The sequence below is a fragment of the Cryptotermes secundus genome, unplaced genomic scaffold, assembly GCF_002891405.2.
Source record: "Cryptotermes secundus unplaced genomic scaffold, Csec_1.0 scaffold813, whole genome shotgun sequence".
Lineage (NCBI taxonomy): Eukaryota > Metazoa > Arthropoda > Insecta > Blattodea > Kalotermitidae > Cryptotermes > Cryptotermes secundus.
In genome coordinates this window covers 1,362,151-1,378,429 of record NW_019735471.1, presented here as the reverse complement: position 1 = coordinate 1,378,429, position 16,279 = coordinate 1,362,151, and the positions used below count along the sequence as shown (strand labels likewise).

General features: G+C 42.3%; 1 protein-coding gene across 1 annotated transcript in view; it reads left to right on the top strand.

Annotated features, from left to right (window-relative positions):
• The window catches only part of LOC111869408 (LIM/homeobox protein Lhx1), a 29,173-nt gene extending 24,193 nt beyond the window's left edge, over positions 1-4,980 (top strand). The window contains exon 5 of the mRNA XM_023860916.2: positions 3,957-4,980. Within this exon, the coding sequence (XP_023716684.1) occupies positions 3,957-4,006 (50 nt within the window). The 3' untranslated portion in view covers positions 4,007-4,980. The remainder of the gene's footprint in view (positions 1-3,956) is intronic.
• The last annotated feature ends 11,299 nt before the right edge of the window (positions 4,981-16,279 follow it).

Below are 16,279 nucleotides of genomic sequence, written 5' to 3'. Positions count from 1 at the left end.
GTACTAAAACCACGGAGTTTTACAGGCTAAGTCAGCACCGCGGTCATGTTCGAAATTTTACTTACAGGTAGTTCAGAAGCTCCCTTTAACATGACATTCATACAAAATGTAACTATAATTTCTCGGTGTCTGAGTGCTGAGTCTGTGTGTAGATATAACGCTGATGTAATAATTAACATCTGGAAGAAGTGAAAAATTTATTGATAAAACCGGTAACTTTACCGCCACAGACAACAACTAATTCCACGGAACACAATTTTGTCGCTCAGCTGGTCAAGAAATCCACTGCCTTTTAATAAGACTCCAATATTAATCACTGTGGTCACAGGAACACATCGCTTTTCTTGAAGATCCGTTCTGATATCATTCCCATGTAGACCCATGGCCCAGTACTGTGCCTTGCCTTCAGATCTTCAGATTTAAGACTTGTACGCTTTCTCATCTTTCAGAAACGTGACACAAATGCGGCCCATCTCTTCCATCTTATTTCGATCACGCTAATAATTAATGAAGGGTATAAATATGGAAAGCCGATCACAGTGGCCGCGCAGTCTAATGTAGGCCGCACACCGGCATGCTTCAAGACATGTAAGAGTCAAGACATGATGTCTGTGACATGACGCAAAAAAGGAAGCACAGTTGAGACGAATGTGATTATGTAAACCGCCGCACACCGGTCTGAGTCATGATGCTGACGTCCGCTTCATGCTGACGAATCACGAATGAAACAAGATGCGTCATTTGTCTTATGTCTTGATGTCTGTCTTGACGCAGTTGGTGTGCGACCGCCCTTTAAGGCGGATTCCGGGATCGTTGGTTCGAATCCCACTGAAGGCATGGATGTCCGTGTGCGTTTATTCTGTGTTTGTGTTGTCCTGTGTGTAGGTAGCGGTCTTGCGAAGGGCTGATCACTCGCCCAAGGAGTCCTACCGTCTGTGTAAAAATGAATACGAAACTGGGGCTCTGAATGGGCTGGAAGAGCCATTAAAAATAAATATGAAGTTCCTCATCACAGTATGCGCTCGAAATTCCTGCTACAAAATAAATACTGCTTAAATTTTTCGGCAAATTCAGTGCTTTAAATTTATCGGACACCGAGGTTGCAGTCGAGCCATGGCTTGCTCAGAGCGGCCCCCTGGTTCTTCTTGAGTGACTAATCGACACCCTGGCTGGCACTTCTTTTAAAGACACTGATGTGAAGTATAAAGTTGTTGAAGCTTGTTTAATTTCCGACCTCTCAGTTGAAGAGTTGAAAGCTTTAGCATCTTCATGCTTTGTGGCTCAATTCTGTGTTTCAAAGCACAGACATATCGTTAGATAACAAGAAGGGATTAATACAACAATTTATAACAGTGTTGGACAGTACAGACTCTTTAAATTTTAGGGCTATACCCCAGGTAGCCACACATTTAAAAAGAGACTTAAATCTCATTTTGTTTGTTCATAATAAAAGCCACTCCTTTAGATAACCCGAATTTAAACTCATGCGTAGGATAAAAGGCAAAGTCTCTGCGCTTTAATAAATACCACGCCATGAATACATATTGATCCAATGTGGAGGTGGGTTAGAATTTTTCCACCGTAACCCTGAGAGTCGTAGAAGGCAACGAACCCAGTGTCTGAGGGTATAACTGAGCCATCCTGTCATTGGGGGACATAAATACAGATACCTGGCCCTCCGGGTTGGCGGTTGGACGCAAGGCTGGCGACCTTGCTCTGTGAGAGAAGGAAAAAAAAAGGACTTGCGAAATTCCATAAACGTGAAAACCGTATGGTTTACAAATATGTCTCTTCTAATGAAAGCTATGGCTCAAATACGGCAGTTGTGCTGATTATAATGCTGCTGATGATGAATACTGTCACGTGTATTGGTGACATAGGCGCGGGTTTGGATCGGTGAGTCGATATATTAGATATTCACCAGGCGGAACTACATATAATTAGTTGTAAAACAATCTTACCGTAACTACGAACAACAATAACACTCTAAATATCATTGTAGTAGCACCACATAAACTAAAGACTTCATTGTTACTGTCTCTCTTCTATCTCTGACTTCTGGTTACATCTGTTAGTCGGCTGTGACAGCATACACCGCTCCGCAGGTTTCTGTTCTGCTCTTAGAGATCGCGTTGCGTAAGGAAACATTGCAATTACCGTGATAACCATATCTTGCTTAGTGTATTATTGTCCCAGAGATGCGTTGGAATTGGAACGCGTTAGGCAACCGTTACCTAGCAATGTGTGACTTCACTGCAGAAACAATATTTAACCAGGTGGCAATGGGCGTTTGTTTCGACTTCAATATTCAGGAATTTAGTTGCCACATCACAATACGTATGTGGGAGTGGAAGTACGCTTCCACATATTCTTAACCTCGACACTAGATAGAGGTGATCGTCAGCTTCTAAATCCCACCGCTTTATCCCGCGATATCTACTGGACAATGGGCTGGGTGGGTCTCTCATTCCATGCACTACTTACTGAGATTAACTCTATCTCATCCTCACCCGAAGACTCCAGCACATATAGCTCCCGAAACAACGTGTTTTATTTTAGAATATTGGACGATGGACTCCATGCAGTAGAGTCCTTCTTGAGAAGTCAGCAGCTGCTCATACTCACGAAATATTCTCAGCATTTCATGGAATCATCTTTACAAGAGTCCGTTACTGATCTATATCCTGAGCCAGATGAGTCCAATCCATGCCCCATAAAATTTCTCTAAAATTCATTTTAATATTATCATTCTATGTGCGTCTAGATCTATATAGTGGCCTATATCCTGAGACAGATGAGTCCAGTCCATGGCCCATATAATTTCTCTCGTTCATTTCAATATTATCCTGCTATGTACGTCTAGGTCTATATAGTGGTCCATATCCTGAATCAGATCAGTCCAGTCCATGCTCCATACAATTTCTCTGGAATTCATTTTAATATTATCCTGCTATGTGAACCTAGGTCTTCCTAGTGGTCTATATTCTTAACTTTTCTTACCAAAACCCTGTATGCACTCTTATTCAATGCGTGCTACATGTCCTGCGCGTTCCATCCTCCCTCACTTGATCACTCTAAATATACTTAGTGAAGAGTACAAGTTATGAAGCTCCTCACTGTGCAGTTTTCCGCAACCTCGTAGTGTTTAACTCCTCTTCAGTCCAAATATTCTCCTATATGGGACGAAGGACTATCCCACCAATCAACAAAACAATAGTCTCATACAGATACAATTATACAGGGTCTTAAAAATTACCATCACGATATGGAGAAGTAGGGGGTAGTGGAGATACAGCTCCATCGTTCTTAAGCTTGGCACTAGATGGATATGAGCGGTAAGTTTCACTTTATACCTCCGGAAAGAGCCCCCGGTACCCCCTGTATAGGAGTCTGGGTGGGCCCCACATCCGGTCTGGACGTTTTGAAGAAGAGAAGGCTATTTTTCTCCGGCAGAGAATCGAATTTTCAATTGGCCTAATACTGAAATCAATTACATATACACACATATATATATAAGGTTAAAAAAAAAGGTAAAGCTATCCCTGTAACCGGCCGTGAAGGCCCATAGGGTTGTGAGATGTTGATATTCTCACATCTGAACAATGGATTCACAGATGGCGGTGAGGTTGTCAGTCTTACACGCGGGCCACTCTTTATACCCAGGAATTTCTATTAGAGGCTGAGTCGACCCCAGGGCCATAGTACGGCTGGAAGGATTAAGTGAATTAAAAAAAAAATCCAATTCCCTCATCGGGAATTGAACCCGCGACCTTCCAGTTTGTAACATATTGCCTCAACCAACTGCGCTACCACGATATATATTTGTGGAGGCCATACTGAATCTGTAGGCTGTACATTTTGCTTTATTGCCTTTATGACGTGCTAAGCATCTGTGTCTTACCACATGAATGCCGAAGTTTATATCCTGAATCTGGTAATGTTTTCTGTTGCGACAGGCGGGTTTTCGGAGCCGCAGCAGATGCAGAACGAGGGTCTGGTATGGTGATAGCTGCCTGCGGTTACCGGACCCTGCTGCTGCGAGGACAGCGAGGACACGGAGGAAGACTTCAAGCAGTGAAACGAACATCTTCTGAACAAAACTGTTTTAGGCAGTGATGAGAGAACTACTTATTTAAAGAATTAATTGTCGGAACGTTTTTCCGAGAGCGATTTCACCACATGTGAATCATATTGTGTCAAAAGTGTTAATATTAACTAATAACTTTTTAAATTGTACACAGAAGAACGTGATTCAAATTGTGGATGTTCAAAAAGTGTTTGATAATGAATTGTGACCTGCAAGAAAGTGTGACCGAAAACTTCAAACTAATTCATAAACAACTATTTGAATTACGAAATTCTGGCGAGAAAGTTCCGAAAAATGTTCCACCACGAATATGGCCAATGAGTGAAATTAGTAGAAAACTTTTATACTAGAATGAAGACTGAAATGACTGCTTATGGTGATATTAACGTGTTATATGTAAATTCGAACAGAGTTATTCTAACGTACATGCTGCTTTGACTATGAAATGTGCAAAGAAATCGTATATAAGCAGTGATATGTTACGAGATCCATGATATTATGTATTATTTGCAGAATACAGAAGCTATTGTGATTACAGTCAGTGACGTAACTACTGAATCCTGGCAAACGGATGCCTACTATTATGCAAGAGTGAATTTTATCCAGTTTTCCGATATTAAAGAACATTGAACTAAGAAAATGAAACGTGTGTCAGTGTAAAGAAACTGGTATTGAAGGACGTTTTTGGAATGTATTTAAGTTAAAGAAAAAAACAAATTATTCACGCTTTTGCGTGCGGTAATGAACATAACGTCGAAAGATCGAAAAGAAATTTTCACATTACAAAATCACCGCATGTGCTAGAAAAAAAAAATACAGTCAAAAAATTAATCTAACATTGTTTATCCTTCCACTAATCGAATTATTCAAAATACCTGTGTGTGCAAAGAATACTTTTTGGAGTTATTTTTATTCTAAACATCACTGTTTTGTTTCACCATGTTCCTGTTATCCATTGTGACTATCTTTACTCATTTTTTTAAAAAGGAAATTACTTCAAAATGTTGTATGACATTTATTATGCACCAATTTCGTCTCGTCTATGTATCATAGCTTAGTAACACGGAATATGAATTAGAATAACATATCACATTCATTTAACCCTAATATGACCCGCCCATCTTTAACATTACTTTGTGTTAGATTCTTTCCTAAACCGGAACTATGACCCTGATTTGTAGGGCTTCCCGTCATTTCCGTCGGCCATAATACAGGATGTTGTTTGTGGGCCATCCGCCAATACTTCGGCCGTTCCGGCGGAAGTTCCACGCTCTACTCGCGTCAGATCATTCCGCGTGCACGGAGATTCTTGGCGTGGCCCACACACGGTACAATTTCCCTTCAGTATCGCCCGAATACGCCACTGAACAGCTTTCGTGAAGCGAGTTTATGCGTAACGTACCAGTACTTTCACAAGCCCAAGTGTCATGTTACTACTGCTACTGTGTTTGATCTGCGAGATAAGAAATCACGACTCAAGCGTAATTATTTCTTACGTCGAACTGCCGCATGTTACATAATGGAGCAACTTGTGTTCATGTACAATATATATGTGAAAAGTGATTGTGTAAGGAAAGCAACAGAAGAAGGATACTAGCTTCTGGGATATAACGCCGTGTTGCATGCTGAAAATCAAGAGATATTTCGGAGGAATATCGCTTTTATCATCAGGGTAGAATAAGCAGATAAATATACCAGCGTGAAAGCAGATGACAAGCTAAACGAAGCTTTCACGGTGGTATGTTGTTCGGTTTATTCGACCCTGAAGAAAGAAGCGATATATTCCTCCGAAACACCAGTTGACTTTCAACCAATTATGCGGTATTATATCCCAGAAGATAGTTCTTTTCATAACTACCGCTGCGAGAACCTCAAATCCGAAAAGTAAATAGACGATTCTAGTAATATATAAGAATACTACAATCCCACATAGAAAATATCGTGTCTAGAGAAAGTTATTAGCAGTGGTTTGTGGCCAACGCGCTTCCCCCAATGTCAATCCATGTGAATTTATTTGTGGCGAAACATAAAGCAACATCATTACAGATAGAACCTTCATACATTTGAAGAACTGAAGGAAAATATCCATAGTGAAGTTTACACTGTTTCATAAAAAACATAAACCAGTGAATGTAGGTGCCGGGAATGCATGGAGAACACTGGAGAGCACTTCCAGCATCTGCCGTAATTTGGGCAAGAAAGTTGTATGTGTAGGCACGCCGACTATGTCCCGAGTCCGAAAGCTGTCAGTGCGAAATGACGTGAGTTGCGTGTGCCCTATCCGCTCGAGGAGTCGAATGATTTGCGGTAAGCTCTCAGATGATCTCTCCTTAAATCGCAGTATCTGTAAATATTATTCCACCATTGAATCAGAAAATATGTGAAAAATAACACAACATGAATTTTAAATGCTGTCTTACGCAGAGGTTACCTAATTTTACTGTAATTATTGTATTTAAAAAAATGGATCAGTACCGGAACTGAAACATTAATTAAATCAAGGTCCAATACCGATAATAATTTTCAGACCGCCCTACCAGAAGCACACGGAAAGTGACTTTAGAGGAACAAATAATGAGAGAAAGAATCAAATTGCATGTAATATAAGACCTAGACGTCTCACAATCCTATGGGCATCTACGGCCTGTTACAGGGATAGCTTTACCCTCTTCATAGGCCTTGCATATGGTATGTTCACGGCTATTCGGATTGGTGACAAAGTGAAGTGCGTATTTCTTTCAAATGGAACACAAAAATAAAAAATGAAGGTAAAATTTCGGCCCAATGGTTAAATTTACTTAAAAATTACAGATAATGTGATTAAAGGAACAAGGAAAATATGTAAAACATACCAGAAAATTTTAATAATTGTAGACTTCATATTTTCAGGGCATATGTAGAACTGATATTAAGAATTTAATTTTGAAGTAGCGTTTGTAGTTAGGCATTTAATACGATGCGCACAATAAATGTTCAATGAGAAATATACAAAATCGCCAGCCCGGTACGTATTTTTTCTAGCGTTGTTAGATTTGAGGTTCTCAGTGACGTCATCATAAATTTTATTGCCTTCCTGGGTGTTAAAGTGTGCATTTTTATTGCATATTTAACGACGCTGTCAGTATTTACATCTATATTATACAGCAGTTGGTAGGAGAGAGTGATTGATAAACTGGAAGGGATTTGGAAGGAATCGATTTTGAGGTGATCGAAATATTATATCAGGACACCATATAGATTGGTAGATCTTTAGAGACGCTTCGGAGGACGTTGCTCCCTCCGTCTTCTTGGTAGAAAAGTAGAGGTTGGAAAAGAGGCATGGATATAACACAGAGGGAGAATGTATCAAGACCGGAGTTCAAGGAAAGGGCTTCATATCCTGTCAACGTTCGCCTCAATCCTATTGGTTCGCTGAGGGCTCCGGTGTCATTGCTCAACCTATCCCATACTGCATTTCCCATTTTCGGCTTGTATTCAACCAATGCAGCCAAAAATATCAAGTCACTTGCTGCTGAAATATCAGAAATGGACAGTAACTCCAATGCATGTCATCCGTTTCCCTAACCACGGTTTCTTGAAACTAAATGTTCAGCAATTGTACTGTAGCGTGTAGAGCTTATTTTTCAGAAGCATAAATTGGGCCAAATTAAACAATATTTCAGGTAAAGGTAGAGGTAAAATTTCCCCTGTGTTTAACTAATTAAGCACTATGCCATGAAGGCGTATGGGGGAGTGGATGTATAGATCCACTTTTCATGACTTCAACACTAGCTGGAGGTAAGTGGTCAGCTTCACAAACCGGCCGCTTTACCTAGGGGGAAAATACCGCAGGTACCCATTGGATAGGAGATTTTGCGCACCTCAGAGCCGGTTTGAACGATTTGGATGAGAGAAAATTCTTCACCCCACCGGGACTCGAACTCCGATCCCTCAGTCGTCCAGCCCGTAGCTAGTCGCCATACTGACTGATCTATCCTGGCTCCTAATATTTCAGGTAGGCTAACACATAAATAAGTTTACAGCAATTTATCGAATGCTTCATCAGTGAGAACATTTGTTTTCGCGTCCAAGAGTCGCCTGTGTTACTTAGCTGGACGCAGACTCTTTGCCCATTATTGGAAACTGATGCTCTGTGTAACCTATCTGCTTAAAGTTGAAACATAATCGGTATACAACGGTTTTAGGCCCATTTAGACACATTATCAGGTGCCTCAATTGATAATTAACAGTATTTTCGTTTCAGATTATAGCTTTTTTTTTAATTCCCTTAGTGGGGGGTGGAGTCCAGCTGGGTCTACTCGTCACTTCGGCCACTGAATAGTCTATTCTACCTGCCCCGGTGATTATGATGATGGAGAATTTGGTGGAATGAAGATTGGCAAGGGAAACCGAAGTACTCGGAGTAAACCTGTCCGTCCACCACAAATCCCACTTGACCGGGCCCGGGATCGAACCCGGGCCGCCGCGGTGGGAAGCCAGCGACTAACCACTTGAGCTATGGCACGGCCCCAGATTATAGTTACTATGTTGTGGGAATAATAGTCCTTCATTATCTAAGTAATACGTGTATCTTTCTGTTTCTCTCCAAAGAAGGAATCCCCCCAAATGAGACGATATATCGAAGAACGTTGAACTACATTTCAGGAGTGATTTAATGTTTAGTCTAAAAACGAATGCAAAAAAAAAAAAGTCTGACGAACGTGCAAAGGCTGCCTTCCTTAAATACTTAAACGATATTGGGTCTCTTGCAGCGTACTATATAACCCACTGTCCGCACATGGCCCGCCGAAAATCCGAAATTTCTGTGATATTCTTCTATACATTACATAAAACAGCCTAAGAATAAATATAATATTTTATATTACATCAGTAATAGGGCTATTATTATCTCGTTTACAATCCTCCATCTTGCCTCCCCTACTAAGGACTTAAATTCATGCAAAATTATATGATATCTCTTGGTTCATTGTGGGAGTGAAAACTGGTTCCTCGTCCTATGATAAGAACACAGATTCAGGAGGTTTCAGCGGGGTTCGGGGGGGGGGATGAGTGCATCAAAAATGAATTAACAGAGGAACGGAGAGAAGAGGCCTCCTCCAATCAGAGAGAAGAAGCCAAGGAGAGTGAGACATGTAGAATAAATTAAATTGGAAATTCGTACAGAATCGTTACTCTTCAAATATGTCTCCCGAATAAGTAAAAGAAGATAAATCTCTCCCTGTAACAGGCCGTGAAGGCCCACACGTTTGTGAGACGTTGAGACTCTCACATTTTATAGACAATCGGCTCACAGATGGCAGTGAGGCTGTCAGCCTTATGCGCCGGCCGCCCTTTACCTCTAGGAAGATTCCTGGTACTCATATATGTTAGAGGCTGAGTCGACCCCGGGGCCATAATGCGGTTTGAAGGATTAGGACAATTAAAAAATCGAGTGACGCCATCAGGAGTCGAACCCGCTACCTTCCGGCTTGTAGCATAGTGCCTCAACCAACTACGCTACCGCGTGCCCCATTTCTCCACAATACGAAAATATAATCAGAATTATATATTGAACAAATCTAGCGTTCAAACGTCAAATGTTCTCATGACTGCCATGTTGGTATTGTGACATGACGCCTGAAAGCCGGAGTGCGAAACAAGGCCAGGCGTCCGTTGATGAGCAACGGCTGGGTAAAGACTTGTTTCTGCTACAACAGATAGCAGCGAACGAGTCGTTACCAATAACAAGTTACTACAAACAAGTTTCCCAGGGCAACTAACCGGACAACAGACAACCGGACAACTAATTGTTGGACGTGGTGTATTCTACGAGGGTCTCCTAGCAGTTATAACAAGTAGTGAATTTGAGAAGTAGATGTCGCCTCCATTGTGGAGTCGGGGGGTGAATACCTCCACCGCAGCCCTGCGAGTCGTAGGAGGCCACGACAAAGGAAGTCTACAATTTGAGACAGTCCGAATGGACTCGGACCCGAGAATTACTGCCCTGGCGAGGTCCAGCAGCAATTGTAAACAACAGACCCGTCCTTTCGTCAGAGCGCGCGCCCCATATGAACAAACCCGCAACTGTTTGATAGTAATACAAATCTGGCCGTAAGCCCAGATGGGTGCTTTATTCCAAGACAGACTGGCCGGCTGACCGTCGGTCGTAACATAAAACTCAGACTCATTCGTAAGAGAATTCAGAAGAGAGTTTAATAGATGAGTCTTCAGCCGTGGAGTGATAACCAGGGGAGAACGGACGCTGAAGAACTGACCGATTCGTTAATCAGAACCAAGTCACTCACGCAGAAGAGAAGACACTCGTAGTGCAGTAAGGAATGGAGCCAATCTCAGACAGCCATTGATTGTGAGCTGTTAGAATTGATTTAATTGTAACTAAGTGCCAATAAATTCAATTATATAATCAAGAACCCATTGTCATTCTTCACGCAAACCCCGAATATGTGACAGCGTCCAGCAGGCTCGGGATTTTGTTTAGACTCGAAAATCGCCTATCCTTACCGAGGTCTTTCGGGAATTTCTTCTTTTCATTCAAGAAAACACCGAGATGATACATCAAGATAGGTCAAGATGGCTTCCCTCCGCATCATTCCTACCTAGAATTTGCAGTCATCCTAACACCCGAGGCTTGCAGTTTTCAACCAGCTCCATGATAAAATCTTTCTTGAAAAGTTCATATTGTTTTTAAATTGGGTGAGACACATTTTGTTGGTACAGCAGCATCCAATGGACCTGCTGTTTCAGTCTTTGATGACAAAAAACATATGAAGCATCGGCCGGATAAAACGTCGTAAGGGAATCCCGAAATATTCGGAGAAAATCCTGTCATGATATCAGTTTGTCTACCACAAAATCCATATTGATTACTCTGAAGTTGAAACCAGGATTCTAGGATGAGTGGCCCAAAGCTGAGGTACGGCATGGCCTCTAACACAGTAAAGAGTCTTATGCGTAAGTAACTGATTTACACAACGTTGCCCATGCTCAATGCACACGCATAATTGCGAAGTTAATGCATTGAATAATTCAATAGAATTGTAAGAAAATTAACTAATCCTGTTTGCAATGAAAATCTTTGTTTTTGAGATTTCTTTTTTTGAAAAATGGAAATTTAAACTATCTTTTGAATATTAACAGAAATACAGTTCTTTCTCCAAGCTGCGCCGAAAGCCAAGAAACCCATAAAATATTCGAACCAGCAATTCTCCAGCAATAAAGAGAAATAATATTATTCTTTAGAGGAATTCCTTAAAAGTTGTGGCACAAAACGCTGAGACGAATGTTTTTCTAACACTTAGCAAAAGAGAAACGGATTTTGGGGAGGTTTCAACCGTTTAAAACCTACACAGGGATGCCTTCTATTATCATACCAAATTTAGTTGAAATAGGTGCAACGGTGTGGAAATGTATAGAGAACGAATAAAGAGAGAGACAGATTCTTCTTTACAGACATGACAGAAGGTATCCATCTTCGGGGCCGTGAAGCATCCAGATGCAGACTTCATGCAAGATACGAGTGAGGCAAAGTGTGAACGAACTGCAAGAAAGTGCTGAAATGAGTATCATATCACTCGTGGGTGCACCTGTAAAGGATTTCGTAAATAAGATTTTCATAACGTCCTTGGAACATATCCGCACGTCTCTTAGCAGACATTGCGAAAGTATTTGTCTCGTTAGTTTGGGCTCGTGCAAGAAAACTTGCGGTGCCTGTCACGCACCGTGAAGTCTGACAGCTCAAGGCATATATCAGCACGCCTCTGCTGACAAGATTCTTGGAAACTGAAGGCCTGGCTTTGACAGAATTATTATCAAAATTAACGTTTAAGCAACGCTCCCCCACTCACTTTACACAACAGTCAGATACTGAAAACGTTGAAGGTGAAGTTGGATCTGTACGTAGGGCATGACGGGGTGCGGGGGTAGTAATGGTAAAACGCCAAGTATGCTTAACCTGAGCAACAGACGTAGGTGTGTGAGCAGCTCAATGTTTCGACTGCTTTTTCACCGACGAAGGAAAGTCGGATAGGATAACATGGATCCTAGGGCTGACCTGTACATCTCAATACCTGTAATATGTAAATCCCTATCGTCCAGTCTGTAACCAATCATTTTACTAATTATGTTAGCCTTTTTTTATTGCTAGCCCCAGATGATAGGCGAGGGTGATTGTATAGCAGTTGGTGGAATGAAGATTGGCAGGGGAAACCGAAGTACTCTGAGAAACACCTGCCCCAGCGCCACTTTATCCACCATAAATCCCACTTGACCAGACCCGGGATCGAACGAGGGCCGCCGCGGTGGGAAGCCAGCGACTAACCGCTTGAGCTATGGCGCGGCCTATGTTAACCTTGCTCATAATACTGAAAGTTGTGCGGACGATACCGCGATGATGTGGAAAGTGGGTAAAGTTAAATTTGTTCCTGCGATTAACTGACGAAGGACTACGCCATGGGGAGTGGCTGTATAGATCCATAATTTATTGACTTGGGCACTAGCTGGAAGTGAGTGGTCAGCTTCACGTCCCGGCCGCTTTACCCCCAGGAAAGGACCCCCAGAGCCTGTCTGGATGAAGTGGAGAAGAGAAAATTCCTTACTCTACGGGTACCCATAAACTTCGAACCCTCGGTCGTCCAGCCAGTACCCAGTCGCCATGCAGACTGCACTATCCCGGCTCTACCGTGGAGAAGAGGACAAGACTGGGGAACATTGCATGACGAGGAGCTTCATAATTCGCACGCATCAGCAAATGTGATTAGGGAAATTAGGGTGGAGTATGAGCTGGAAGGGCATGTGTTACTCATGAATGTGTCGTGAACGCATCTTGTGTCAAAGATCCTAAAAGGAAGATAATACACTTCAGAATCCTACACATAGACAAGAGAGTAACAATAAAACTTGACTGAAAATGGTGGATGTTAGGATGTGGACTAGATTCATCTGGCTCAGAACAGCGTCTGTTGGCGGGTTTCTCTGAGTACTGCAATTCATATCCACGTTGCATATGAGGCAAGGAGCTTCTTGACTAACCTAGCGAATCTACTTACCTATCTACCGACCTACCTATATACCTACTCACCTGCCTACTTACCTGCCCACCCACCTACCTACCTATCTTTATGCACGTTGCTCCCACATTGAAGCATAGGGACATCCGTGAAAGTCTTCGTTTCACTTCAGTTTCTTAATCTCAGACAGTTGGTATGACTCCTTGGACGGGGGAACAGCACGTCGCAAGACCGCTGCCCACGTCATAAGCACACACAGACATCAATTCTTTGAGTGAAATTTGAACCCACGGTCCCAGTGTTCGAGCGAGAGAAGACATTTTATGCCTTAGCCCGCGCGGCCACTCTGATCGGCAGCCAAATATTAGTAGCATCTAAAAAGGCCACTGTAACATTGAGGTATAGCACTGAAATTTTAAGCCCTTTTTTGCAACCTCTGCAGCCTGTAATGCTGTTTTTAGAGCGATTATGTTCGATTTGTCCATACATCATGTTACACTCGGTGTTGTCTCAAATTATTTAATATTGAAAACAATATTTCATTTGAAGAAAGCAGTCTTCTAGGATTTGGCACCGTGCATATGTGGTGTTAACCGACGTTTCGGAGGAACGTATCGCCTCCATCTTCAGGGTAGAAGAAAAAATATAAGAAATCTGCAAGCGAAGAGACCGTGAGAACCGGTAAAAGTAGACTGTGATACATTCCTCCGAAACGTCGGTTAACACCACATATACACGGTGTCAAATCCCAGAAGACTGCTTTCTTCATAGTCACCGCCGTGAAAGCCTCAAATCTTACAATATTTCATTTGTCTAACATTTTTCTCTTTTGTTTCGTGCTATTAGACCGTCGTTGATCACTTAAATTTTGATGGACCCTAATGCACAGTCTACGACAAAAGTTACATAAATGGAGATCACAAGACAGCAGGAAGAATGATAAGCCTGTGGACATTGTTTGTATCTGGAGATACAGACATACAACAAACACACACGAGACTGTGAATACAGTGTGACGCTATATACGTGTAGAAACGTTGAGAAGACTGTCAGGAGAAGAGTACCATGGACAACAGAAATAAGCTAAAAATTCATTTATGACGCTGTTATTGATAAAGAAACGCATCAACAGATATGATTTTGGACCAAAATATTCTGTATCAAGCGCATATACTCAGAGAAGAGAAAATACGCGTCTTCTTTTACTGGTTAAACACGTAATCTACATGCATTGTATTGAAGGTGCAACCGATAATCCCAGTGAAGTGTCTTCTGTTCTGCTCGGAGCTCAACTGACCTCAGCTCTCGTCGGATACGAACTGACTGGTCTCTTGCCGAAGCTGGACTGTTATATCCTTCACTCGGACTGAATAGAGAATAATTTGTCGAAGAGTTAATTTCCCCCGCTGCTACGCAACTGCCTCTTGTTGCCGCGGGGATACGTGTCTGCCTCAGACAATCCATTTGTAAGGGTGGAAACCTCACTGTTAGACTTTCATCTCAGGGGTAACGATTTCGTGGCATTTCTTTCTCATGGTCCGTTGCGTAGCGATGGATGACTTATAGTCCGCCTTTCAGGCAGATCGTCACAATATATTACCAATTTTGAGCTTAAAAAGAGATGTGTGGATTAATAATTTTACTTTGTAAACTGGCATCATTAACACATGCCCAACTGTGGTATTCCTATCGAATATCTCGAATAGCTCTGGGAATATACTCGTAGATGTCATTGAACGTATCCTAGATATTTGATCACAGAATTTGATGATTGTGTTTGTCATGTTTTATCAACGTTTAAAGAACATCCCATTGACATATTCTGTCTAATGAAATGTAGCAAATTCATTATCAATTAAATCCAGAATTAGTTGCAGCAGTTGGATCAGAAGACCTATGGGAATTCCAAGGTCACTGTAAAATATCATGAAATATCAATCTACAACATAGTTGTTTGTGTGACTGACATAAACATGTCAGGATATGAAGTTGTAACAAGGAACAGACCAGGGTCCGATGCCGACGAGGAATTCACTGCTTCACTTCTCGGTAGAGAGCAGAAAATGGCGAGCTGCATCATGAGAGATTATATGGAAGAGCCCAAGGCACGATCCGTAACGAGCGGGGCTCCCAATAACTAGATCTGAAAAATCTGTGTGCCTGAATGCAGTATCGAAACTGAAACCAAAGGCATATTAGTACTTACAAAACAAAATTTAGAAGCGTAAGTGAGTATTTTATAGCACATTTAGGCAAAGATTCGACGACTAAAGCTGTGGAGGCTGTATGAAAGACGTTGATCCTAATTCGCTAGTGGGGGGTGGAGTGCAAGTGGGTCCACTCGGCACGGCGGCCACTGATTGACATATTGTAGCCTGCCCCGGGTGATTATGATGATGGAGAATTTGATGGAATGAAGATTGGCAGGGTAAACCGAAGTACTCGGAGAAAACCCGACCCAGCGCCACTTTGTCCACCACAAATCCCACTTGACCAGACCCGTAATCGAACCCGGGCCGCCGCGGTGGGAAGCCAGCGACTAACCGCTTGAGCTATGGCGCGGCCTGGCGTTGATCATACGTCAGCCAGTAAAAGTGCCAGCCGCGGTGTTCCTCCTCCTCTTTCTCCTCTTTCTCCTCCTCCTCCTCCTCCTCCCCCCTCTCCCTCTTATTCCTGTTGCTCCCGCTGGAGCATAGGGCATCCGTGAAACGCTTCGTTTCACTTCAGTTTCTTAATCTTACACAGTCGGTAGGATTCCTTGGACGGGGGATCAGCCCGTAGTAAAGTAGCTACCTAACATAAAACAGACATCCATGCCTTGAGTGGGATTCGAACCCATGATCCCAGTGTTGGAGCGGGAGAAGACATTTCATGCCTCAGACCGCGACGCCACTGTGATCAACCACGCCTCCATACTTCTATATTATTACACTTTTCGTATTTAGGAACTTATTTTCAAATTAAGTTTTTAAGATTTTTCGTATATTCCTGCTAAGGCTGTGCTGTGGATATAGATTCAAATCTTGCAGGAGCTTCACAATAGATAACAAGCAATCGACAGGAGGCGGGAGCACGGGAAACTTGGCATGTGTGCAACATTCACGTTGTCGTGCCATGCATTCAACAATAGTCCCCCACCCCCACCTTGCCGAGTTCTGCGGTCACCCTAATTTGACTTTTGATGTTC